Source organism: Hordeum vulgare, chromosome 4H (assembly GCF_904849725.1).
Source record: "Hordeum vulgare subsp. vulgare chromosome 4H, MorexV3_pseudomolecules_assembly, whole genome shotgun sequence".
Lineage (NCBI taxonomy): Eukaryota > Viridiplantae > Streptophyta > Magnoliopsida > Poales > Poaceae > Hordeum > Hordeum vulgare.
The window spans coordinates 16,861,774-16,888,766 of NC_058521.1; the positions used below are offsets into that span (position 1 = coordinate 16,861,774).

At 45.7% G+C, this 26,993-nt stretch overlaps 3 protein-coding genes across 4 annotated transcripts; 1 reads left to right on the forward strand and 2 right to left on the reverse strand.

Moving 5' to 3' along the window:
- Positions 1-4,339: 4,339 nt before the first annotated feature.
- Positions 4,340-5,642, forward strand: LOC123447434. The gene has a single exon (XM_045124034.1). The coding sequence runs from the start codon at positions 4,419-4,421 to the stop codon at positions 5,457-5,459; it is 1,041 nt and encodes a 346-aa protein (XP_044979969.1). The 5' UTR covers positions 4,340-4,418; the 3' UTR covers positions 5,460-5,642.
- A 28-nt stretch (positions 5,643-5,670) lies between these two features.
- On the reverse strand, positions 5,671-8,589 carry LOC123447435 (homologous-pairing protein 2 homolog). The gene is made up of 6 exons (XM_045124035.1): positions 8,460-8,589; positions 8,271-8,296; positions 6,666-6,933; positions 6,506-6,576; positions 6,231-6,419; positions 5,671-6,040 (listed from the first exon to the last, which is right to left on the reverse strand). The coding sequence occupies exons 1-6, from the start codon at positions 8,485-8,487 to the stop codon at positions 5,939-5,941; spliced, it is 684 nt and encodes a 227-aa protein (XP_044979970.1). The 5' UTR covers positions 8,488-8,589; the 3' UTR covers positions 5,671-5,938.
- A 774-nt stretch (positions 8,590-9,363) lies between these two features.
- On the reverse strand, positions 9,364-13,537 carry LOC123447436 (serine/threonine-protein kinase prp4-like). 2 transcript variants are annotated; one of them, XM_045124036.1, is made up of 11 exons: positions 12,995-13,537; positions 12,148-12,239; positions 11,730-12,063; positions 11,574-11,642; positions 11,311-11,383; positions 11,061-11,223; positions 10,673-10,964; positions 10,392-10,506; positions 10,128-10,291; positions 9,950-10,024; positions 9,364-9,856 (listed from the first exon to the last, which is right to left on the reverse strand). In XM_045124036.1, exons 1-11 carry the CDS (start codon positions 13,310-13,312, stop codon positions 9,668-9,670), a joined length of 1,884 nt encoding a protein of 627 aa, XP_044979971.1. In that variant the 5' UTR covers positions 13,313-13,537; the 3' UTR covers positions 9,364-9,667. The 2 variants fall into 2 exon arrangements, with proteins under 2 accessions (XP_044979971.1, XP_044979972.1); XM_045124037.1 differs by having other exon boundaries at positions 12,958-13,172.
- Positions 13,538-26,993: the final 13,456 nt, after the last annotated feature.

The window sequence follows — 26,993 nt, forward strand, 5'->3', positions numbered from 1 at the left end:
TTACCGGGCGCGGCAACAGCTTTGCCGTTTTCCTTGAAGTTCTTCTTACCCCTGCCTTTCTTGAAACTAGTGGTCTTGTTGACCATCAACACTTGATGCTCCTTCTTGATTTCTACTTCTGCAGACTTGAGCATCGAGTACAACTAGGGAATGGTTTTCTCCATCCCTTGCATGTTGTAGTTAAGCACAAAGCCTTTGTAGCTTGGTGGGAGAGACTGGAGGATTCTGTCAATGATAGCATCATTCGGAAGTTCGACTCCAAGTGAAGTCAGACGACCGTGTAACCCAGACATTTTGAGTATGTGCTCACTGACAGAACTGTTCTCCTCCATCTTACAGCTGAAGAACTTGTCGGAGACTTCATATCTCTCGACACGGGCATGAGCTTGAAAAACTAGCTTCAGCTCTTGGAACATCTCATATGCCCCGTGTTGCTCAAAACGTCTTTGGAGCCCCGTTTCTAAACTGTATAACATGCCACACCTGACCAGAGAGTAGTCATCACTCCGCGCTTGCCAGACGTTTAGAATGTCGTGGGCTGCTGCGGGAGCGGGAGGGTCACCTAGCGGCGCATCAAGGACATAAGCCTTTTTAGCTGCTTCAAGGATGAGCTTCAGGTTGCGAACCCAGTCCGCATAGTTGCTACCATCATCTTTCAGCTTGTTTTTCTCTAGGAATGCGTTGAAGTTGAGGTTGACGTTGGACATCTACAATATTTATAAAGACAACTTTTAGACTAAGTTCATGACAATTAAGTTCATTTAATCAAATTAAGTATGAACTCCCACTTAAATCGACATCCCTCTAGTCATCTAAGTGATACATGATCCATGTTGACTAACCCGTGTCCGATCATCACGTGAGACGGACTAGTCACCATGGTGAGCAACTTCATGCTGATCGTATTCAACCATACGACTCATGTTCGACCTTTTGGTCTCTTGTATTCGAGGTCATGTCTGTACATGCTAAGCTCGTCGACTCAACCTAGGTGTTTCGCGTGTGTAAATCTGGCTTACACCCGTTGTATGCGAACGTTAGAATCTATCACACCCGATCATCACGTGGTGCTTCGAGACAACGAACCTTCACAACGGTGCACACTTAGGGGAATACGTTCTCGAAATTTTAAGAGGGATCATCTTATTATGCTGCCGTCGTTTTAAGCAATAAGATGTAAAACATGATAAACATCACAATGCAATCATATAGTGACATGATATGGCCATTATCATCTTTGCTCTTTCGATATCCATCTTCAGGCATCGCATGATCATCATCGTCACCGGCGTGACACCATGATCTCCATCATCATGATCTCCATCATCGTGTCTCCGTGAAGTCGTCACGCCAACTACTACTATCACTACTACTATGGCTAACCGTTAGCAATGAAGTAAAATAGCAAGCACATGGCGTTGCATCTCATACAATAAATTAAGACAACTCCTATGGCTCCTGCCGGTTGTCATACTCATCGACATGCAAGTCGTGAAACCTATTACAATAACATGATCATCTCATACATCATACATGCAACATCACAACTTTGGTCATATCACATCACATGTCAAACCCTGCAAAAACAAGTTAGACGTCCTCTAATTGTTGTTGCAAGTTTTACGTGGCTGATTTGGGTTTCTAGCAAGAACGCCTTCTTACCTACGTGACAGCCACAACGATGATATGCCAAAGCTATTTACCCTTCATAAGGACCCTTTTCATCAAATCCAATCCGACTAGAGTAGGAGAGACAGACACCTGCTAGCCACCTTTATGCACGATGTGCATGTCTGTCGGTGGAACCAGTCTCACGTAAGCGTACGTGTAAGGTCGGTCCGGGCCGCTTCATCCCACAATACCGCCGAAAAATAATAAGACTAGTAACGGCAAGCAAATTGACAAACCATCGCCCACAACTTTTGTGTTCTACTCGTGCATAGAATCTACGCATAGAAAACCTGGCTCGGATGCCACTGTTGGTTAACGTAGCATAAATTCAAAAAATTTCCTACGCATGTTCAGATTTTCCTATGGAGAGACCAGCAACGAGAGAGGGGTAAGAGCATCTTCGTACCTTTGAAGATCGCTAAGCGGAAGCGTTGCTAGAACGCGGTTGATGGAGTCGTACTCGCAGCGATTCCGATCTAGTGCCGAACAACGGCACCTCCGCGTTCAACACACGTGCAGCCCGGTGACGTCTCCTGCACCTTGATCCAGCAAGGAGGAGGGAGAGGTTGGGAAAGAAGACCAGCAACACGACGACGTGGTGTTGGTGGAGAGACGAGGTCTCCCGGCAGGGCTTCGCCAAGCGCCGACAGAGAGGAGGAGGAAGAAGTGCAGGGCTACGCCGACGGAGAGGGAAAACCGTGTCCTCCAAAGGCCAAAAGTGCCCACTATATATAGGGGAAGGGGAGAGGGGGTGCCACCCCTAGGGTTCCCACCCTAGGGGTTGCAGCAGCCCTCCCAGATGGGGGGAGTGGCGGCCAGGGCAAGGAGGAGGGGTGGCGCACCCCTCTGGTGGGCCTAAGGCCCACCTTAGTTAGGGTTCCCCCCCTTCCCCTTTTTTCTGGTGCACATGGGCTGGGTGGGGGCGCACCAGCCCACTTAGGGGCTGGTTCCCTTCCCCACTTAGCCCATCTAGCCTTCCGGGGTCGTCACCCCCCTTCGGTGGTCCCGGTACGTTACCGGTGATGCCCGAAACACTTCCGGTGTCCGAAACCATCCGTTCTATATATCAATCTTTACCTCCGGACCATTCCGGAGCTCCTCGTGACGTCCGGGATCTCATCCGGGACTCCGAACAACTTTCGATAACCTCGTACAACAATTCCCTATAACCCTAGCGTCATCGAACCTTAAGTGTGTAGACCCTATGGGTTCGGGAGACAGGCAGACATGACCGAGACACCTCTCTGGCCAATAACCATCAGCGGGGTCTGGATACCCATGGTGGCTCCCACTAGCTCCACGATGATCTCATCGGATGAACCACGATGTCAAGGATTCAATCAATCCCGTATACAATTCCCTTTGTCTGTCGGAATAGAACTTGCCCGAGATTCGATCGTCGGTATACCTATACCTTGTTCAATATCGTTACCGGTAAGTCTCTTTACTCGTTCCGTAGCACGTCATCGTGTGACTAACTCCTTAGTCACATTGAGCTCATGATGATGTTCTACCGAGTGGGCCCAGAGATACCTCTCTGTCACACGGAGTGACAAATCCCGATCTCGATTCGTGCCAACCCAACAGACACTTTCGGAGGTACCCGTAGTGCACCTTTATAGTCACCCAGTTACGTTGTGACGTTTGATACACCCAAAGCACTCCTACGGTATCCGGGAGTTGCACAATCTCACGGTCGAAGGAAAAGATACTTGACATTAGAAAAGCATTAGCATACGAACAATACGATCTAGTGCTAGGCTTAGGATTGGGTCTTGTCCACCACATCATTCTTCCAATGATGTGATCCCGTTATCAATGACATCCAATGTCCATGATCAGGAAACCATGATCATCTATTGACTAACGAGCTAGCCAACTAGAGGCTTGCTAGGGACACATTGTGATCTATTCATTCACACATGTATTACTGTTTCCTGTTAATACAATTATAGCATGAACGATAGACGATTATCATGAACAAGGAAATATGATAATAACCATTTTATTATTGCCTCTAGGGCATATTTCCAACAGGAGGACTGGTCCGGCACGAAGGGCTGGTGCAGCTGCCTCCTCGCGGTGTCGACAGCACGCGCCCGTTGTGCCGAGGCTGGTTTTTCTTGCTTGTCCGGTCCGGATGAAGGGAGAGAGAGAGTCGGTTTTCTCTGGATTGAAGCTTTTTTTTCTTTAAGAGGCTGAGAGATGGGCCATGTATGTTAGAAAGAGCATCTATACATATAAATACACGATCTATAAAATACGACATGTATCTTGATACGTATTTGTAAAAAATTTAAAAGATGACAGCAACTTATGAATATGGCTCGAATTGGGGCACTCTCTTGTAATTAACTCGGCCCGCGAAGTCGGTCTTTCTGGCCCCGGCCGTGCGAGCGGAAACGGTCTCGCCTCGCTCGTGGGCGCACGCGTCGACTCTCAGTCAACCGGGAAAAAGAGAGGAGCGTTTGAATGCACGTCGGCCTCGCCGCGACAACGCCTTGGCCACAAAGCAAACCATCTCCACAACCACAAGCAACCGCCGATCGCCTCCCTCCCAGCCGTCGGATCCTTTCCCGCGTCCGAACTAATCAACCTCCTCCTTCCCACTCACACCTCCCCGCCACCCCGCCCCGCACGGGCGTATAAAACACCATCTCAAAACCGCCTCATCACCACCACGCTCCGGCCACCTTCCACCTTCCAAAACCGGCAGCACCAGAGCTAGTCGGCGCGACTCGTCGGCGATGGGGAGGACGCTGGACGTGCTGCTGGGGCGGACAACGAAGCAGACGGCGCGGCTGAGGTCGCTGCTGCACCTCGCCACGAGGCGGGTCGCCGTGGTGCGCGCGCACCGGGAGGTGCGGTGCGCGCAGGCGCGGGGGGACGTGGAGCAGCTGCTCCGGCAGGGCCACCCGGACCGGGCGCTGCTGCGGGCCGAGCAGGTGATCCGGGAGCGGGACACGCTCGACGCCCTCCTCCTGCTCGACGCCTACTGCGCGCTCCTCGCCGACCGCTCGGCGCTGCTCGACGCGGCGCACGGCCGGGAGTGCCCGGCCGAGCTGCGGGAGGCGGCGGCGGGGCTCTGCTACGCCGCCGCGCGCTGCGGGGACCTCCCCGAGCTGCAGGAGGCCCGCGCCCTCCTCGCCGCCAAGTTCGGCCGCGGCTTCGCGTCCGGCGCCGCCGAGCTCCGCGGCGGCTGCGGCGTCAGCGCCAAGCTCGTGCAGAAGCTCGCGACCACGCTGCCCAGCCTCGAGAGCCGCCAGATGGTGCTCCTCGAGATCGGCGCCGAGAAGGATATCCCCGTGCGCCTTCACAACGACGCTACCGCCGCCGCCGAGCACGAGGACCCGGCCGGCCGCTCCCGCCATGGCCATGGCCACAGGAAGATGAGGCACGACGACGACGACGAACGGCGAGCCGACTCCGACGAGCCGGAGGGAGACAGGGCCGTCTCTGCCCACTCAAAGCTGACATTCAAAGACGTGGAAGAGGCGGCGCAGGCCGCGTTCGAATCGGCTGCCACGGCGGCGGCGGCCGCCAAGGCTGCCATAGAGCTCTCGCGAGCCGGGTCCGGGAGCCCCGACGGCAGCTACAGGAGGAAGGCGCACGCCGCCGACGAGACGCACCACCGCGGCGATGATCTGGCCGATGGCAAGGCCTTGGAGAGGATCGGACATGTTCGGAACTACAGTTCTGATGCAGAAGATCTGCCGGAGAAACGCGGAGAACAGCAGGATACGCCCAGGAGCAGGCCGGCTTCAGTCAGGACGAACAGAGGACTCTAGTAGTTTAGCTACAGCCATACCCATATGGCAGCAGCAGAGACTGTTTCTTGATTTAGTTGTATTGCTAGAAGTTGAACTTCTGCAGCTATATATTGCAGATCATTCATTATTAAATTTTGTGTATGCGATGTACATAGAGAATTGGGGAAGTAAATATTAATATGATTCCGATTTTTCACCAAACAGAGAGCAAAAAAAACATGAGCTGATGTTGTCAGTGATAAGGCCCCTCGATATAATTCAAGATGGTGAAGAAGTTATATTACATGACTGGTTCAAAACATGCTGCAAACCTCACATAATCTACCACTGAAGCTACCAGCTAGAGTTCTCAGAGCAGATAAATTAGCATCAGCGGACGAACATCATCAGTCTGGAGAAACTAGAACAAACACCCTGACTAAGAAACTAGCAAAACCATGGAGCTGTTTGGCTGATAACATAAATCTGATCTGAGATACTCCCATGCCCCTACATCCTCAGCGCGAAACTTTTCTCCTTTTGGCGAGATTCACCAGCATTTCACTGTATGGTTGGAAGTTCACGTCGACATCTTCATCATACTCAAGGCCAAGTTCTTCCTGCACACGCAAAATTACCCATCAATGTGATGGCTGGTAGGGTGACAGTAATATAGAAAGCTGACTGACGTGAAGCGATGACAACAGATGAAATAAACAACAGACTGTCATTCAAGCGCCCAAATCAAAAGAAGCATGTCTGCATTTAATCAAGTGTGAAAAAAGTAAAGCAAAAGAGGGCAGCAATAACCTTAAATTCCTTCTGGTCTTTGGGGCTATTCTCAGTGATATTATCCCATAGCTCCTTGAACATCCTCTTTCGCTTCCTCCACTGGTTAGCTTTCTCAGAGAAGGATCCTTCAATTATCTTCTTGTCTTCAGGTTTCACCAAGATCATACCACTCTGCAATTTACTCAATTTTTCTTCCATTTCCTGGACCTGCATAAACATGAGCTCTGGCATTAAAACTTGGTTGGACAAACACACTTAGGTGCACTAAGAAGCATATTGACATGCACACATACCTCACTTTGTAATCTGGCCTCCTTTGACTTAATCTCTTCCAGTGTCAAGTTTGACTGTAGACCTTTTATCTCTGCAAAAGGATTTGTACTTAGTTACCGCTAATAGTTGCTTACTGCATTGAGAAAGACCACAAAGACTATGGCACCCAAAAGAACTTACCAGATTCGACCTCACTAGTAATTTTCTTTTGTTCTGCGAGTTCTTCCTGTAGCTTGTTATTTGCTTTCTTCATCTCCTCAAGTTCTTCACCATTTGGAATGTCGAACTGGTCTTGCCGAGCCAGATAGATTTTCTGCTTACCATACTCCTTGAAAGATATTTGGCCACTGTCAGCCAATGCATCCAGTCCTTTTTGCACTGCAGTCTTCTTAAGACTAAACTTCTGTAGTGCGTCAGCTACATTCTGAGAATTCAATGGCCTATTTTGCTGCAGAATCATAGCAATAGTTCACTCATCATTACTGCTTAGTATGGTAAAGACTGGAGCTACAGTACCAAGCATAGAGTGGGAACGGAATAATCTGAAATCTTCTAACTGACCACTTAATTTATCTCTTGATATTTTGCATAAAGTTCACGCACAATACACAGCTCCTTCTACAAATAATGTTCTCACTTTGCATGGATGATTGGTTCTAACCAAACTAATGTAAGGTGTCTGAAAGAAACAAACAATGATAATGATAACTCATGCAGTACTGCAGTAATGCTTCAGGTGCATATAATTTTAACACCTTTAAGATACCAAAATAAAATAACCTATACTGCTTATATAAAAACAGCCCATACTGAAGAGTGCAAAATCTATCTGGAAATACTGGTGTATCCATTTGTAAGCACTTGACTTCCAGTTACAGTCAGCCTCAGAGGATACTTTCCATACGACGGATACTTCTATCATTCTATTGAGTAAATAGTTAAATAGAGGAGAAAGAGTTCAAGGAGAAGTTAATGACTTATGTTGCCTGCATTGGAAGATCCGCAGACCAGAATGCAAGGCACCCTGAAAAGAACCACTTTCTCAACTTGAGACAATTTTCAATCTTAGGATGATCACAAACATACAAAGAAAGGCGTGAACTGAAGAATGATACAGCTTCCGTCATTTGGAGTTATGTCAAAGCTATGATGAACAACGTAATGGAATGCGCATGGACCGATTATCTGGACTGACAGCTGTGGTTTTTTTTTTAGCATAGCTCAGAATTGTTCAAGTTGCATTTCACAAAGCAACTACGGATGACACCCAGCATAAAAAACCAAACAGCATGCTGTCACGACGAACCTCCCCACGACTAACCATCACCTTCATATGCCACATGTCCCCCCAAAAGTAAGGTAAGCCATTACACGCTGCTGACATTTAACATGTACGAGTACTACTAATGGGTACCGAGGCAGAACCTACCTACTCCCTCCGTTCCTAAATATAAGTCTTTTTAGAGGTTCAATTAATGAACTACATACGGATGTATATAGACATACTTTAGAGTATAGATTGATTCATTTTGCTCCGTATGTAGACACCTAGTGAAATATCGTAAAAGACTTATATTTAGGTAGGGAGGGAGTAGCATCGTTTGGTACAGAACCACGCATCCCTACTAAAGTTCACAAACATTCCCACACAGGATGCAGAATGGAAGGGGAAACCCCCAACCCTCATCACGCAAGCGCGGCGGCAAGCTCAAGGTTGACCCCTAAGCGGAGGCAGGCAATCTGGGGTTTAAGGGGGCGAGGGTTTTCACGGAGGGGGGTCGTTACCTCGTTGACGAAGTTGAGGACGATTCCTGCACAGGAAACCGAGACAAGAAAGTCAGGAACAGCACGGTCGGACACAACCACAAGGCCGGGCAAACGATTGGTCGAACCGGGGGCGGAATCGAGCGGGGGGAGGTCAAATCGGGAGCTTGGAGGCGGGGCTGGATAGGGTTGGATCGACGGGGGTCGTACCTTCCACGCTGTCGGACTTAGGCGGCATTCCGTGCCCTCTCCGGCGCTGCCTCCGCCTGCTTCCCCGCCGCCGCCCCGCCGCCGAGTCGATGCTGTTGGCGGTTTGAGCGAGGCGAAGGGGGAAATGGGGAGGGGAAAACGGGGGAGAAGACGGGAAGGGGAGGGGGGGAGAAGGGTCTGGCCTCCACTGTGATATGGGTCACTGACACAACGGGCCCGCAAAGGTTACTGAGGCGTGGATTTCCCGCCAAAACCCCCGGCGTGCGCGCCGCGCAGCACGGGCGTGGGCCGGGTCCCCTTCGCCGGCGCCATAAAAGCCCACAGACAGCGGAATTCTATGACAGCTCAATACCACGAGACTAGGAGGGTGGTTGGATTCAACAGAATAAAACTAGTGTTTTTAAGAGGCTAAAGTTCCAAACACCCCTGACTAAAGAGAGACTAAAATCTTTTAGTCAGGGGTACCCCTACTAAAATGTGCATTAATCCTCTCTCTCCTCATTTAACTCCTTATGCAAGTTCTGGATTTGAGGGTTTGGAGGATAATAAATGTTCATTAACTTGATTTTAGTCTCTTTAGTACTTGGATCAAGCATAGGTGAGGTTAGCAAGTTTTAGTCTCATTACTTTTAGTCATGGGACTAAAACGTATCCAAGCACCCTCTAGGAAAGGCCCATTGCCTCGGCCGAACGCACTGCGTTGTCGATATGCTTTGTATTTTATAAAAAGAAAAATAAATATATACGAGCACTCCAATTTGACACTAGCAAAATGCACAAAATGACGCATCAAGCATTTAACGCAAACAAGTAGGCTTGATCACCAAACAAACAGATTAAGATCAAGTGCAATTTCAAGAAACTTCCGCATATAAGTAACTGAATATGGATGACAAACAAGATATATCGGTTCATACGATCGGTTACTTTGCATATTATTATTTTCACTTATACCAAACACCGATAAATTCAACTTGTGAGTCACAGAAAAAACCTGCATCTTTGAGGCTAATATATGCTCCTACCATTACAGAAGAGGTTCAAGACAAAATATAGCCATCTCTTCCATGCTTTGTCCAGTATCAAACATCTCTAAGCTAAAGCCTCACAGGGAAATGACATAACCGCTCGTCGGTTAGACATGTAATTTAGTTCAGGAAGAAGCTAAGCTCAATATGTAACAACTGAGAAGTATGATCGTCTTCATTTCACTTGCCAGTGATAAATGGATGGCTAAGCGCTTGTGACACAGTGAGCCTCTTTTGTGGATCTAGCACAAACATTTTCTCCAGGAGATCTTTAAACCTGGACAGCATTTTCGGATCCTCGCCTGGGAAGCTTGATATTTTGGGACCAACACCACTTGGTTTAACGTTCATACACAATTTATTCACCCCCTGCCAGAAAAAAGGCATCGATTCAATTTTCAGAAAACAGTAAAGCAGAGTATATCATCAGTTCAGCAATGTATAAATAAATAATCAGCATACCTTCTTCTTAATCAGATTCTCATCAGTGGCATGGAAATTAAGGTCCTGGTCAAAGTGTTGAGTTGTAAAGGCTCCCTGCGTAATTAGGAACATTAATTCTGTTAGAGGGAAGACTAGGAAATACGATACCATCAGATAAGTGCATCATATGAACTAATATATTATCATCATATCTCACCTTTCGAAGCATCTTCTTGGGGAATGGACCCTTCAATTCCATGTGAAGCCAAAGCATGCCATTGTTCGTCCCACCAGGAAATAAGATTTTCCCTGTGTAAAGTTCATATAGGCAACAGCCAACTGACCACATATCCAACGAATGATCGTACGGCAATCCAAGAACTGCAGGAGGATAACAAGTTACTACATTGGCATGCAGGTAAAAAAAAATTATATAAGAAAATCTAATGAAATGATTGTACACGTCAAGTAAAGAACTCACTTATCTCAGGTGCTCGGTAGAAGCGGCTCACAAGAATTGGTGTGATATCATTTATTCCAGCAGGCAAAGCACTACCAAAATCACACAGTTTCAACAAGTTTTTAGACCCATTTACCTACAAAATGATGCGGTTAGAGAAACTTATACTTTCCAGCATACAATTGAAACAAGAGGTAACCATTGGTCTGAAGTCAGTTTTAGGCTTTTCTTTAAGCTTAAAGCAAGTTCTGCAAGTACAAGCTCTACCAAAGATAATTAAGATACTTGGAAAACGGACATACCAGTATATTATCTGGTTTAATATCACAATGGAGGATACTGCAATCCTTTAGGTGCTTCAACGCGATGAAAAGTTGTTTTGAGTACGCCCTTACAGCAGTAAGCTTCAGCCCTATATCACGACCAAATTTCTTTATAACCTCACGAAGATTCATATGAAGGGATTCAAGAACTAAACAGAGATGATCCCGATACATGAAACTAGAAATAAACCAGACACAGTGTCGTTTGTCGTCACGATCTGCGCTTGACAATTTTTCCAATACAGAAACCTCCCTCTTACCAGATTTGTACCTGTACAATCAAAATGCAATTTACAGGGTCAAATGTTATTTTCCCTATTGGATATATGACTTCAAAAGGAAAGAAGTTGTAACGAACTCAGTTTACCTTTCTTTTGTGTCATCATTGCAGATAATTTTGATAGCTACTTCTTCAGGATCATTTTCCCCAGCTTTTAGATCCTTTGCCTGGACAACTGTTGAGAAAACTCCCTTCCCAGAGCCTGCTGTAATTCTGTAATGGCCATCTAGCACTTCCCCTAAGTGGTACTCTGTAAAAAATGCAAAAAACCTTGAATTATAAAGGAGTAACTGAAAAGTAGATAATGAAATGAAAAGGAAAGATTGATAGAGCTTACTGTAATATCCATGCTCATCATCCCAGTTGTCACGATGTGAATTCTTCCTGACATGCATACCATCTAGATTACCCTACACAAGACAACTATCAATAGGTGAGCACAAAATAATATACTGCCGAGAGCTTCCTACCAATAGAGTAAAAGATAAAATTACCAATGGATTACCAAGACTGTTCTGAGCAAAAAGAAGATAGCAAAACATTGAAGTAAGAAATTTCAGTAGAAATAATAATTCAGTTGAAGAATACTAGAAAACATACCAATTTCTGAACTCTAATAGGAGATACTCCAAAAATATCATCGCAAAGTATATCTGAAGATCTATCACCCTGTAAAATTTCAAAGATATCAAGTAAGAACACTAGCTGAGAAAATGGTAAGTGAACAATCAACTGCATCAAAAGGATCATTATTACCATGGGAATGCCCTCTTGAAAACCTGAAACACATGCCGTCCTTTGATCACCAGATATCCCCAAGTTGATTGAAATGTTAGATTGGATAGGAGTCTTCCCCAGAGTGTAGGATTTTTCATTAACAATTACAGCGACTGGATTGGCATCTTTTATTTCAGTGGTAGCAGCATCTCTATCCAGTGATGTTACAGGTCCCTGGTGTTCCTTCTGAAACTGGCGTTGCCGGTGCTTCTCCAGAATAGCATTCATCCTCTTTCTTGCTTCCTCCTTAGTTTTTTTAAGATCATCTTCTTCTTGCTTTGCAAAGTGTTCAAAGCCACCTTGATCTTCCTCCCTGACACCACCACACAAAATTAATTAAAAAGTAAAATAAGAATGTAAACGTGAGAATGAGTTAACCATATATGAGAAACCTTACTTGCGAGATTCTTCCTTGATTTCTTCAGATCTTTTTCTTCTGTGGTTGGCCTCTCTACACTTCTTGTTTGCATCAAATTTGTCATCACATCCCTACAGTCAAATAAGTTTCAAAGTGAGTTCACCAATTCACCAAAAGTAGAAAAGCCAGCATGACTAAAAGCCTTTTCGTAAAATGAAAGCATGACCAGAAAAATAGGAAACACAAGGCTATGTGGGAAAGCCTCCAGCTCTATGTGAGTAAGCTTGGCCCGGTTTAATGTACACTTATCAAGTGAAATCTATGTAACGGTTAAACAGCTTACATCACAAGAGTATATCAATAATCTACAGGGGTTAGACAATAATTTTTTGAACAAAATTACTTCAAGGCAGAGATAGGAAACTCTTTAATTCCTTTCTTTATGTGCAGCAAAGCGTTGAACAGAGTAAGCTGTGCTTGATTTATTGTCTCAGAGGAGTCAGAGGAAACTAAACAATAGCTGCTGCTTTTTGTGCCAGTGGTTAATAAATGTGCTTCTGAATAACCAAGTAAACACTAGAATTTTGAATGAATTACAATGGAAATCGCCATGTAATACTTAGTTTCACTTAACAGCTAAAGAAACTAGGACGCCTGCATTGTCAAGTTAATACCAGATTTTATTTTGTTGATCTGCAAATCCCCTGCCATCGTACCATATAATGTTGTGCGTGCCAACAACATTAAAAAAAAAAAACATCGCACCAAAGCTACAACAAAATTCACACGATAAATTAGCAGCTAATTATGGATCAATGGATGAAAAAGGGTAACGAAAATAACCTATACCGAACGGGAACGCAAAGGACGGGGGTTCGGAACAGACCGGAGCAGGTGCCAGACCGCCGAACACCGACCCCGCCTTGCCGAAGCCGGCATCCGGTCCCCTGTAGGCGGCGGCGGCGGCATCGTCTACTATCTCACCCTCCTCTACCTCGCCTTCCCCCGGCCTCGCCGCCGACACCCGCGGGCGCGAGCCCGCCTCCTGGTCTCCCCTGTCGCCGTTGCCGTGGCCGTGGTGATGACGATGATGGCTACGCTTCTGGCGCTTCGGGGAGGAGGCCTCGTCCGCGCCGTCGCCGTGCGGCCGGCGGTGGCGCCTGGAGGTGGGGCGCGGCGAGACGGGGCCCTCTCCGCTGCCCATGGCGACCGCTGGGGTTAGGGTTTGGCGGGGTGGACGGACGGGGGTGGGACGGCTATAGGATGCGATGCGCCGATGCCTTCGGACGAAGCTCGGTCGGACTCGGGAACGGTGCGCGCCGGTGATCGCGGCGGGTGCTCTGGGTGGGCCGAGGTCGACGGGGAAGGAACCACGAAGGCGATTCGGAACGAACGTTCGAACGTAAGGACGGGAGCGTGAGCGGATACGAAGCCGTTGTTCAGGTTCAGAGCTCAACCCCGATTCCCAACCGCGCTCTACTTTGCCTTCGGGGGCTCACGTTCGTAGCCATGGCCATATCATGAGTGCTTTAGGCCATCCACAAGATGTGTTTTGGGGTATCATCAAAGCTTTCTTCTTTGCTCAATGAAAGTAGAAAGAAAGCAGCACGTTCTACGTGTATATATATACATGTGGAATTGCATCGTGTGAGTGGAGCTTCAAGTGCCTCGATGGCACTTTTGCTTTTGAATCATCAAAAGTTGGGCTTCAAGCTGTTTTCGGGGAGAACATGATCGAAGAAGTGCATTTCTCGTTCACTGCCTGCTTAATTTATACTTCATATCTTCGTTGTTAACCAATGCATATTCATGTCGCTCCATCTACCAAAGCACTACATTGTTGTCTACCGCGGCATCCTCTTGTTACTACATAGTCCTCGTCTATATACACACACATGCGCATCACTTTTCTTCCTCGTCTCACTTTCACCCTCTCGAGAAGTACATACTCTTCGTAAAGAAACAAGAATTTTGATAGAGTTCTCAGTGGCGGTTATGAGATGTAAGAAGATACTTATACTTAGTAAATCCATTGTTGTGACGAAGTTAGCTAAGCTTTGAGAATGGAAGGCATTGGGATAAATCTATTGAGGGAATTAAGGGCGTGAAGTCAGTTTAAACATGACTGGGACACTTACCACAAAACTGAGCGCAGGCGTTACACTACAGCAAGTTTGCATTTCATGTGTGAGGTAGCTAGTCATTCACGCCCACCAGTGACACTGAATAATTTCATGTTTGAAGATATAGGATCACCACGAGCACGAGAACGACAAAGTTTCCTCTCAGGTTGCAGTCAAGTGACTAAGTCACAAAATAAAGGTCGGAGTGTACATTTGTACATACCGTTTGGTATTTATTTCAACTAAATTTGTATCTTGATGCTAGTATACAAAAATTTATCATCAACAGTGAATTTTATCAGCTTAACATATACAATAATGGATTTTATGTTTAGTATATGAAGCACATCAAAACATGAGGCTTGCAAAGTTACAAGTTGCCACAATGTATAGAGGGTATATCTATAGTATGATGGCTATGCTTCTGGTGTTTTAGGAAGGAGGCCTCGTTCGCGACGCCATCGGGTGACTGCCAGTGGCACCTGGAGGTGGAGCGCGACAAGATGAGGCCCTCTTTGATTCCCATAGCGACCGAGGGAGCGAGCTAGGGTTACGGTTTGGTGGGGTGGGCGGGAGGGGCATAGGAGAGACGACTATAGGAGGCACACGATGCCTTCGAACGAAGCTCGATTGGGCTCAGGAACGATGCACACCGATGATCGCTTGTGTTCTGGGTCGGTTGGGTGAGGTTGACGGGGAACTACGGAAGTGATCCTGAATGGATGCTTGAACATCAGGGTCGGCGGCAATGTGAGCGGATACGACATCGTTTAGAGTTCAACCTTGATTACGAACCACACTCTACTTTGGCTTCAAGGCTAGGGATGAGTCTAGAAGAGAATATTCATATGGTGTCATCCATGCAATTAAGCAATGATTAGCATGAAATTAATGAAGAAATTACAAAACTGATTAGTGTTACAGCAGCTTCGTCCATTATCATGAGTGCTTTATAGGCCGCCCGTAAGATATGTTTTGGATACCGTCGTACAATTACAATCTATCTTCGCTTCCTAGACGTTAGTATGTTTACGTATACACATGCGGAATTGCAACATTTTTGCTTTCGAATCATGAAATGTTAGCCTTGAAGTTGTTTCCGAGGAGAACATGAACAAAGAATGGCACATCTCTCGTTCACCGTGTGCTTATTTGATGGTCCCCGTCGGCTATCCCCGTGGCCCTAGTCAGTTGTCACTAATGTGTATTCATGTCACTCCATTTATCAAATACTACACTACCATTTACCCTCACATCTTCTTGTTAGTACATAGTCCTGGTGTATATACACGCACATGCACATCATTTTTCTTCCTCATCTCATTTTTCATCCTCTTGAGAAGTCCATGCTCTTCGTAAAGAAACAAAAGAACTGATATAGTTCTCGACACCGGTTATGTGACACGTGCTTATTAAAGTCATCTCAAGTGATGAGTTAGCGGAGCTTTGAGAATGGAAGGCATTTGGTTAAATCTATTTAGCAGGAAAGGAAGGTCCAGTCAATTTGAACATGACTAGGACACTTATCACACAACTAAGCACAATCCTTCGAGTGTAATAAGTTCGCATTTCATGTGCTAGCTAGCCAATTACAAAAATCCACCAGTGACACCCAATAAATTTATGCTTTGTAGATATAGTATCACCATGAGCATGAGCACAATGACCTATTTTCCTCTTAGTCTACGGTTAACAAATAAGATCACATAATAATGGTTGGGGTTCCCTTTGTATATAGGAAGGTTCAGAACACACTGGAACAGGTGCCAAACCGCCGAACATCGACCCCACGTTACAAGAAGTTAGCACCGAGTCCCTTGGAGACAGCGACATCATATATTATATCCCCATCCCCGACCTCACCCTCCCCTAGTGTAGCGGCCGACGTACATGACCTCCTCTTGATCTCCCATGTCCCTGTGGTCATGGCGGCACCGATGGTGGTGGTGCTGGTACGATTATGGCTACGCTTATGGTGCTTTGGGGGGAGGCCACATCCACATTGTTGTCGGCGCGGGTGGAGGTGCCGCTTGGGGGTGGAGCATGGTGAGACAAGGCTCTCTTCGATACCCATGGCGACCGTAGGAGAGGGTCGCAGTTAGTGGATGGTGGTGTGGACGGGAGGGACGCAGGGGGCGGCAATAGGAAGTGATGCCTTCGAACTAAGCTTGACTCGACTCGTGAACGGTGCCCCGTCGGTGATTGCAGGCGTTTTAGGTCGGTTCAAGGAAAGATCATGAGGTGGAGGTCAAACTACGGCGATAGTGTTTCAGATTTCAAATCATATCCGAAAACACATCGGGGGACTCGAAGTGGGAACATTGTGTTTACCTATACACGCACAATTGCATCGTGCGAGTGGGAGATGCAAATAATTGACACTTAAGAGATTCCCTCCTAAACCCTAAACCTCTGGCGAAGGCTAGGGTTACTAGAGATTCGAGGGAAACCACATTCCAATGTCGTCCGTCCACGGCTCCCGCTCTGCCGACAACCTCTCGGTCGTTAGTGGTTGGTGGTGAGGGGTCACGAGATCCCGCGCATATGGATTGTGCAACTTTAGGTTTTAGGGCCTTAGTAGCTTATGTTTTTGGTCGTTCAACATTATGGCTTTGGCAAGGGTGACGGCGTCAAATAATAAATCTTTAGATCCTTCCTTGACACGATATTTTTCATGTTGGTGGGTGATGCATTTGGTTACAAGTCTAATTAAGTGTGGATAATGTGATGGCCGACGCATCCCTATAGTGGACTTGTGTCCTCAGAAGTGGCCAAGCCACGTACAAGCTGGGTAGTCAATTGAATATCCGGGTTTTTTGGTGAAACTACCATATAGATGAAGAAATATTGGAACAAGTTTGTAAAAAAATCATATATTTGACTACATAATTTGAACTTGACTACACTAGTCCTTAGGCTCTGCCATGGCAACGAAATTTGATCCAGTGTAGGCACGGAGCTTGGAAGATAATGCAAGAGTAGATATGGATGGTGGTCTACATGACTGAAACTGGAAGACACTGGATCATGTGCAGGGTTCATGGTTGACACGTATAGTTTCGTCCTATGACATCATCATCGAGGAGGGACGCCAAATCTAGAGTCTGATGGCGTGTATGGGTGCTGCCCCAGCCAAATTCGTTCAATGGCAATGGCTTCATCTTTGATAACCTACTTTGGTGGTTTGAAAAGTTGTATATCAGTAATGAAGTCGCGTCGAGGTTGGGTGAAGAAGTGTTACGTCACATTATTTTTGATTGTTGCGGTGGTGCAGGAGGCAGGTGACGGTCGTTGGCTTCAAGCTCAGAGAATTCTTCGATCTTGATTGTGTTTTATTTTCTTGGTTGGGGGTCTTTTATGCAAAGACTGGAGTTCTACTTTTTTCAGTTTTATCACGTAGGTATTTACATGGCTTGTAACTTGATCTTTATTACATGAATGGGACGTGTATTACCATGCAATACAAAAAGTGGGAGATGCAAAAGCCTCATCGACATTCTTGCTTTTCAATCATGAAAAACCAGCCTTGAATTTGTCTCGGGGAGGACATGAGCGAAGAAGCGCATTTCTCATTCACTTCCCACTTAATTTATGGTTCATGTGGCCTCGTCACCTACGCACATTCATATCACTCCATCTACCAATGTCATATTCTTGTGGGGCACCACTAGCGATCAGACTACTGATCCTAGCATCTTATCAGACCACTCCGTCACTGTTAGATGTGAGCATGTGTGAGTGGTGGGTGAAGCAACGCTGCATGCTGCCCATCCCAGTTTGGACTTTCCAAAACTGAAACCAATTAATGTGGAGTTTCCAAAACAAATCCAATTGACGTATATTGTGGTTTGATTGCTTCCGAAAATCACTCTTGGATGCTGAACTTTTGGAAACTGATTTTGTATTTGAAGGAAACAAATTAATTACCTTAGCGCACTAGGCTTTCAAGGTTCTGTAGTATGCTTCGTTATGAACGGCATTTTGCTTCCAATGTATCCTCCATTGCTTCTGAAGCAACACAAATTTACATCGATGTAAAGCATTGTGACCGAAGTTTGCTTCCATTTGATAGATATGTGTGTCGGTGGTCTCTATTACATGCTTCAACTTTTAGTGTGTTATGCTTCCTATTATCAACAAATGTGCTTCTGTTCCGAAACAACACATGTATTACACTTCCCTTAAAGAACATGTATTACGATTCAACCTTGAATACGTTATGTCTCCTAATACCTAAATATATGCTTCCTTCTATCCATACAGATGTTAGGTACATTACTCGATGGTATCTGATGGATGCATGCATTGGCCATCCTGCAAAGTAGTAGCTTCAAGTGTTGTCTTGATCATGCGCATCTAGATGTGTTAGAGGAGCACACTGATCACCTTGACAAGAAATATCTTCATGAATAGCTTGCACCCACGACAAAATGCTCAATGATGGGACACCATGACCGCTTTGGCAAGGCCGTCGGCGCTGCTGTTCACCATGATGGGATGGATATGGTGGGCTAGGCACCAGGCAGACTGGGAGCTTCTTCTTCCATAGCTGCTACCTTGGGCTCTAAAACATATGCAAAATTCAAATTTAGAATCACTTGTGATATTTCATGGAAACATCAATGAGAAACAATGAAGGGTGGAGAGTACGGACGATGGAGGTGCACTACTCCCGCCGTCGAGTGAATTGGAGAAGCATATACCTGAATTTTCAACAACTGAGAAAAACAAACTGAACTGGAGAAGCATATACCTGAATTTTCAACAACTGAGGAAAACAAACTGAACTGGAGAAGCATATACATGAATTTTACCAAGCATTGTTCTATGAGGCAAATAAATGGTCTGAAAAAAGCACATGTACCATGTTTACGAAGCATGTACACGAGTATATTGAAAGCATCAATTTTAAGCATCATAACATTACAAAGTACAATGCAGAAACACTAGGGCTCGACTCTCTAATGCATGGCGTACTTGCGATGTTGCCTGCGTCGCATCGGTGGAAAGAAAGATGGGGTAGGGAGGAGCAGGGGAGCGGATCTGGGCGGTGAGGTAAGCCCACTACTCGACGACGAAGGAAGAAAGATGTTGCTGGTGTGCAGCAAAATCGGAGAGATCGGGTGGCCGGTGTGGTTGACGGTGAGCTCGGTGGAGTTTCCTGCGAGGCGAGAGGAGAAGGGGGCTGGGATAATCGACGGCGAGGTGAGATGGTGCAGGAGGTGAGCGCGCGGCGAGGTCAAAGCGGATGGGCCGGCGATTGGCGGCGAGGTCGGGGTAGGCAGTGCGGTTGGCGACGAGATCGGGAAGGTTTCCTGCTATGCGAGTAATTAGGGAGAGGATTACGCTCGGATGGTGCGGTGGTTAGCTCCTTGTGGACATGATTTTTTTTTCATATCAAGCAAAATTGGGACGGTGGAATTTAAAGGGAATCAATGAGAGTCGTCAGGTCTGACTGTTGGCTTGTATCAGACTACAGATGTAGAGTGTTTGCCATTCTTGTGAGTACCTACACAGTTCACATCTATACACACACACACATGTACATCACCTTTTCTCCCCATCTCACTTTCACCCTCTTCGAGATGTTCATACTCATGAAAAGGAAGCCAATTTTTTTTTGAATAGTTATTAGTGACAGTTGTGGAATATGAAAAGAGACTTATACTTACTAAACTTGTGCATGTGATGAGTAGGTGGAGCATGGAGGATGGAAGTCGTTGGGATAAATCTATTAAGCAACAAAAGAAGTTATTGTTAATTTGAACATGACAGGCCACTCACCACGCAGTTGAGCGTAGCCATTAGGGTGTGTCAGGTTTGCACTTCATGTCCAGCTAGCTAGTTATGCCGATCCACTAGCCGCACTTAATAATTTTGTGCGTTTGTAGATATAGGATTACAACGAGTATGATCATAATGATGTTGCCTGGCACCATGGTTTCACGCTTGCATGGAGGAAGCCCTCCATGGGGATACTTGGATCGATGATATAAGGGGATCTCTCTCCGTGCCAGTGATTGCGGAATTCTTCATGATCCGTGACCTGTTATGTAGCCGCTCCTTGAGTCAAGAGCAGGACAAGATGACTTGAAAATCCACGGTGGATAGGGCCTACTCGTCGAAGTTTGCATACACCTCATTTTTCTTGGAAGAGGGTTCACTTTTGTGCGTTGACTTTGTATGGCCCTCATGGGCCCCGCTTGAGCTAAAGATCTTTGGGTGTCTTACGTGGCAAAATAGATTTAAATCTGACCCCTAGGATGAAAAAAATTCATAAACTAGACTGTATTTGAATATATTTTTTGCAGACCCTTTTGTATGGTCCCAACACATAAGCGTCACACTACACTGTGTGACGTCTTAGCCGTAGGCTCCACATTCCCGTACACGCCGGCGTCCGACTCCACCGCACCCTGGAAACGCCACACTCATGACGTTTCTTAATGGGGGCAGCAACGCCACACCCCCTTGGCGTTTCTAGCAACGCAACATAGGCTGGCGTTTCTGCCCTGCCACGCAGCGTCTCGACCAGGCCAGCAACGCAACATAGGCTGGTGTTTCCAAATGGAGAAGAAACGCCGTGTCCTGTGGCATTATCAATAGGATCAGCTCCGCAAAAAAATTTCAAACACGATCCTGTTTGTAAACTTTTTCACCCCAAGGGTCAGATCTATCGATTTTGCCGGTTTACGTTGACAAACGACCTTTGGACAAAAGATAGATTGGACCGGTGAAAAATGCAAACACCCTGGACTTTGCGTACTTTGTTGCGAATGGAAACTCGCGGTCACATGTTCATGTAGTGCCCCTTCGCTAGGGGAGGGATGGTTCCATGTTTGCTACCTATTGGCTATGTCTATTGATGCCTTTTCGGGACGCGTGCCTTGCTAAGGCCGTGTTCGGTAATCATCTGCACCTAGGATCTACGGAGCGGGGAGAATGTAACTCCCTAATTTTGAGCTGCAACTCCGTCAACTCCGCTCGGGAGTTGTGGAGCGGAGCTGTACCGGACAACTCCTACTAATTTGTGGCACAATGTGAATACGTCTGTTGCGGCTCGATTTGGCTAGAGCGTAATGTTCAGAAATTATGACAAAGCTCTGGACAGGTGTGTGATTGTCTGTGATCGACACGGTTGTAAATTTACATGTACTCATTTCCCCACTATTGAATACATAAGGCACGCAAAGCTCTTGCGTGTTCTTGAGAAGAAAAGGTTCTCTTAGGTTGCCTTGGCAAGGGGCACCACATGAGCTGATTTGCGTCCCCCTCCAAGTCGAAGTCTCTACCTCCCGGACGCCGACACGATCACCATGACAATGGCCCGAACGATGATCGAAAGAGCCGGCAATGATAGCGGTCATGTGTAGTATAGTAACCCGCGGTCTAGCCAGGGCTATTATGTGAGCGCAACAACAAGGTTGACGACAGTGTTGTGCTGGGTAGTAAAGATAGGAGTGGAGCAACCACGTTGTTGAGTGGGTGCAGCGGTTGGGGCGTGGCGGCATGGGTGGAGATGGCAATCCACCATTGCCATTGCCGTCTCTCTCTATGTCTCTATGTGTGCGAACGCGCGCGCATGCGACTACAACGGCAGTGGCGGTGCACCCCTATCAAGCCAAGGCCGGGAGGGCGCGGGTTGGGTGCGGGCAGGAATGGAAGTGGCTGGGGTTACAAGGACGTGAGGCAGAATCATGATCGTTTGTTTCACATCAGACGTTAACGATGTCAGTGAGAGAGATGCTTTCAATATTGTTGCCGGAATAGCGACCCAAGACATCCGACCAATATGAGCTTATGAGGAGAAAAGATGCCTTGGACGGCCATGGATGACCGAGACACGGTTGAAAGTGGTGCAGTTTTATTCGTAAAATGTAAGTAGATTGGCGTAAATCAATCCACCAAAGATGCCTAAATACAAAGAGATATACATGTGTGTCCGTAAATGATAGATGTCATCATACAGACCTCGTATACTCGTATATGGGCACCTAACACTCAGTGGCGGTGTCAGAAATGTAGTCTTGTGTAGTCAAGTTCAAATTGTGTAGTCAAAGATATGTTTTTTATAAATTTGTTCCAATATTTCTTCACCTATATGCTAGTTTCACCAAAAAGCTGGGTAGTCAATATTCATGTGCGCCCACTCACTTGGGTAAAGGATATCTTGATGGATTAAACGTTCTCTGAAGATGATAGATGTAAGATTATCACTATTATGCACTCAATTTGGTCTTCTCACAACCGATGGATGCACGATCAAGACGGTTATGATCCGGTGCAGGCGATCAAATGGGTGCAAGACAAGGAAAATTATAGTTGAGATCCGCCAAATCACAGTTCCGGAACACTACTCGCACAAATCACTGCTGAATGGACTGTAGCAATAATTATCTCATTGTCAACTCGTCCTTCGGTATCTGATCTGGACCGCCGCTTTTCAGTCTGTCGGATGAAACTGAGCAAAGGTAGCAGTACTACAGCTTCGTTGCATTCTCCACAGCAAGTCAACCAATCTGAAGCGCCTTATCCGAGGCTCTTCATAGTTTGGAAGTAACACCTAGTGTCTGCATTGATCTTGATGCCAACACTCTCTTTGAACAAATATCGTGTTGAGGAATAAGCTTCTTCATAAAAAGTGATTGTTGAAGAAAAAACTATTTGGTCTTCTCATAAGTCTTTTCTAAGTCCATTAAAAATATAAATCCGCACATCCTCTTCCACTAAAGCTCATGATTGTTTCTCCTCAACTTTCTGATACTTCCTCCGTTCTATAACATAATTTCTATAGTATTTTTTTCAAAATTCAAACCTTGCCAAGTTTGACAAAATTTATTGAGGGAAACATCAACATTAAAATTAACAAATAAATAAAATATTAAAATATGGCTCGAGACTTGAATCTGATGATATATTGATATGTTTGTAAATATAGACTTTTTCTCTATAACTTGATTAAAGTTTGCGAAGTTTGACTTCTAAAAAAATGCACTATATTCCGGAATGGCGGGTGTATTGTTTTGCATTGTTTACATTATTCATAAATTCATTATAGAAGTTACTCGTACTCACAACGCGTTTGGTTGGGGGATTGGACTTGGGGATGTGAATTCATAGTAGATTTAAAGTCCCATGATTGGTTCATGGACATGGGAATTCATTGGGGAAAGGGAAGGGAATCTGAGGGTGGAACTCCCGCGGATCTCTTCCCAAGTGTTTGCGGGTAATTCAACCAAGGGATAGTGAATCGGGTGGCCAAATGATTTCAAAAATGCCCCTCCCACAACATAACGATAGCCACAAAAAGGTTCGAGCTGTGTAGTGATGATTTCTTGTCTCTCTTTTTGATTGTTAAGAAATCTCTCTTCTGCCGAGCACCTGATTTGTTTAAAAAAATATAGGTTGGACACTGGTATGAATCAATTTTGCTTAGGTTAGAATCTTGCTTGCCATTGTGACTGCTGCTGCACCTTCTATGTATTTTAATGTACACCAATACTCATGCTGGATAGTACCGCCAGCTGCTGTCCTTTTCCAACTGTATGTGTAGGTGTTGTCGTGTTGAATATATGCACATGCACATTTACACAATGATATATATGCATGTTTCTTTCAAGCATATTGTCTCGAAGCAAGTATTATGGGTCACTTGTAGGTATGGTCAAAACAAGGATATTCATTCTGTGCAAAAATAAAAAGACAAGGATACTCATTTCTATGTCTGAGAAGCGTATTGTGTGTTAGTTTCTCATGAATTTGATTAGACACGATCAAATCTTCCGTTTTAATTAGACAAAATTATGTTCGACAAAGATTCCCTTTTATACTAAATTCACTCTTCGATCATGGCCCTGTTTGGATACTCTAGCTTAGCTAATGGTTAGAGTTAGTTTCTAGCTCATGACTAATCCTAAACTAACTCTAGCCAAATAGGTGTTTGGATGAAAGGGTTAGATTGACAATAGATGCACTTTATGAAAAGAGAAAAGTGATTTTTTAATGGGCCCCATGAGAACTAGCTCCAATTAGCATCTCTTGGCTGATGGGAGAGAGAGAGAAATATTTTTTAATGGACCCCATGAGAACTAGCTCCAATTAGCACCTCTTGGGTGGGATAGTTTTTTTGGATGGGTTAGATGCAACTAGCTCCAATCTAACCCTTATGTTTGGATACTTTGGGGCTAGTTGAACCCCAACTAGCTCAAACTAACTCTAACCCATGGATCCAAACAAGGCCTATTTTCTCATTGGAATTCCCTTCAATCACCAAACGAGGAAATGGGACTAGAGGTCTATTTCTCATGTCTCAACCCCTCAACCAAGTCGCATTACTAATTCTCATTCCCCTTCCCTAAGACTACCAAACACGCTGTCAAGAACATAGGTTTGTGAAATCATAGCAAGGAGGATCACTAGGGCTAGAATATATACAAATAAATAAACATAGGCTAGCTCCAAACTATGTTTGAGATGTTATATATAATTCAATAGTGTTGACGAGGAATTATGTGTTGGAGTTATATCGAATATAGTGTACAAGATAGGTTATAGTTCGAATTGTAGTTGTATTGTGTTTAGATAGGATATGGAGCCGTGTCTAAATAAGACACTTGTATCCTAGCCCTTTCATATATGGCGGGGGTAGACACACGATGTAACCTATGTCAACATAATAGCACAGGTGTGCAGGGGGGTCAGCGACGTGTGTCGGTGCCCAGGACGGCCAGGATGCTGTATTGTGACGGTGTCACGGGGAGGAACGCCCGTAGTCATGCCCCGAAGATGTAGCCATGTCGATGAACCTCGTTAACAAATCTTGGTGTCATGCTTGTGTGATTGCTTGGTCCTCGGATGATCGAGGTGCACCTCGAATTTATTCTAACATTATGGATCCTACACTTTACCACAACTAGGGTACATAGTGTGCCTACTAAGTGTAGGTGTTGATTGTGATGGCAAGCAAGAAGAGTGAGTTCTTTTAAATTTCTCATGAAAACTGGTCGAGCCAAGATGCATACATGTCTTGTGGGTAACTTGATGAAGGTGATACTTTAAGAGTAACAATTTTTTTGTAGTTTCTATTGAAAAATGCCAAAATGAGGGACCAAAAAGCATCTTTAAAGAAACATTTTCCATGAATATAGTCAACGTAGCGCCCAAAACATTTGTTGATATGCACTGGACAAGAATACTTTGTTCAATTAGCATTAGGGCGTCTTGAAGGCTGACCCATAAATTTCCTCCCACATTCGTCCGTGGACATGGGGGTACTAATCTGCAAACACTGATGCACGAGCTGACCATCCAACGTTACCGCATACATTTCAAGCCGGGTTCCAACAAACCAGACATAATTTATCATATCCTATGGAATTCATCAAAGTTCAGATAAAAATAGCACAAATCATCCATACATAGCATGCAGATAAATCTAGTATAATAATTGTTTAAATTCAACAAGATTAACCAGATGTTCAACAAATATTTGATGAATAGATCAAGTTGTCCCACACATACTGGCACTTCATCTTCATCGAACAGTGTATGTACGTAAATGACCGTCCCTGTATCATGTGATACATCACAACAGTGCATCACAACAACACATACGAACTACACAATGTGTGGAGAAACAATGAGTGAATGGTTCGATCAATAAGTTGAGCAAGAAGAGGCAAAACTGACGATCTCCTCCACTCTCGCGTCCAATGGCCATCTTGCCTCCAGCTGAGCAACCGCTTCACAAAACTTGGTGACGGTGGCCTAGATGGTGTATCATCGATACGATAATGACTTCACATTTTGGTGTTGGATGATGTGCATGTCATATGGTGCAATGTACCTTCACTTGTGAAACGAATCATGCACACATTGCCAGAAGATTCCCCTTCAGCTCCAATGTATGAACTTCGTGGATATGACCAAGAACACATCACACAACAACTTATCCTCCATGGTTGAGTACCCCTCCATTCTTCGTAGTCTAAAAAAAGGCATGTCGTTCGAAAATAAGCTCAATGGCATTTGAACGAACATCCATATGCGCGTGGTGTCTGCCATGAACGTCTGGGGGGTGTGCCTGGCTAAGAACGGGTCCTGGGTGGACGACTGTTGGGTAACGTAGCATAAATTCAAAATTTTCCTACGCATATTCAGATCTTCCTATGGAGAGACCAGCAACGAGAAAGGGGTAAGAGCATCTTCATACCTTTGAAGATCGCTAAGCGGAAGCGTTGCTAGAACACGGTTGATGGAGTCGTACTCGCAGCGATTCCGATCTAGTGCCGAACTACGACACCTCCGCGTTCAACACACGTGCAGCCCGGTGACGTCTCCCGCACCTTGATCCAGCAAGGAGGGGGAAGAGGTTGGGGAAGAACTCCAGCAGCACGACGACGTGGTGTCGATGGAGAGACGAGGTCTCCCGGCAGGGCTTCGCCAAGCACCGACAAAGAGGAGGAGGAAGAAGGGAGGGCTGCGTCGAGAGAGAGGGAAAACCGTGTCTCTCAATGGCCAAAACCCCTCTCTATTTATAGGAGGCGGGGGAAGGGCTGCGCCACCCCTAGGGTGCCCTCCCTAGGGGCTGGCGGCCACCAGATGGGAGAGGGGCGGCGGCTAGGGTGGGAGGGGGTGTGGCGCACCACCTGGTGGGCCTAAGGCCCACCCGCGCCTAGGGTTGCCCCCTCTCCCCACCACTTTGGGTGTGGAAGGCGCACCATCCCACCTAGGGGCTGGTTCCCTCCCGCACTTAGCTCATCT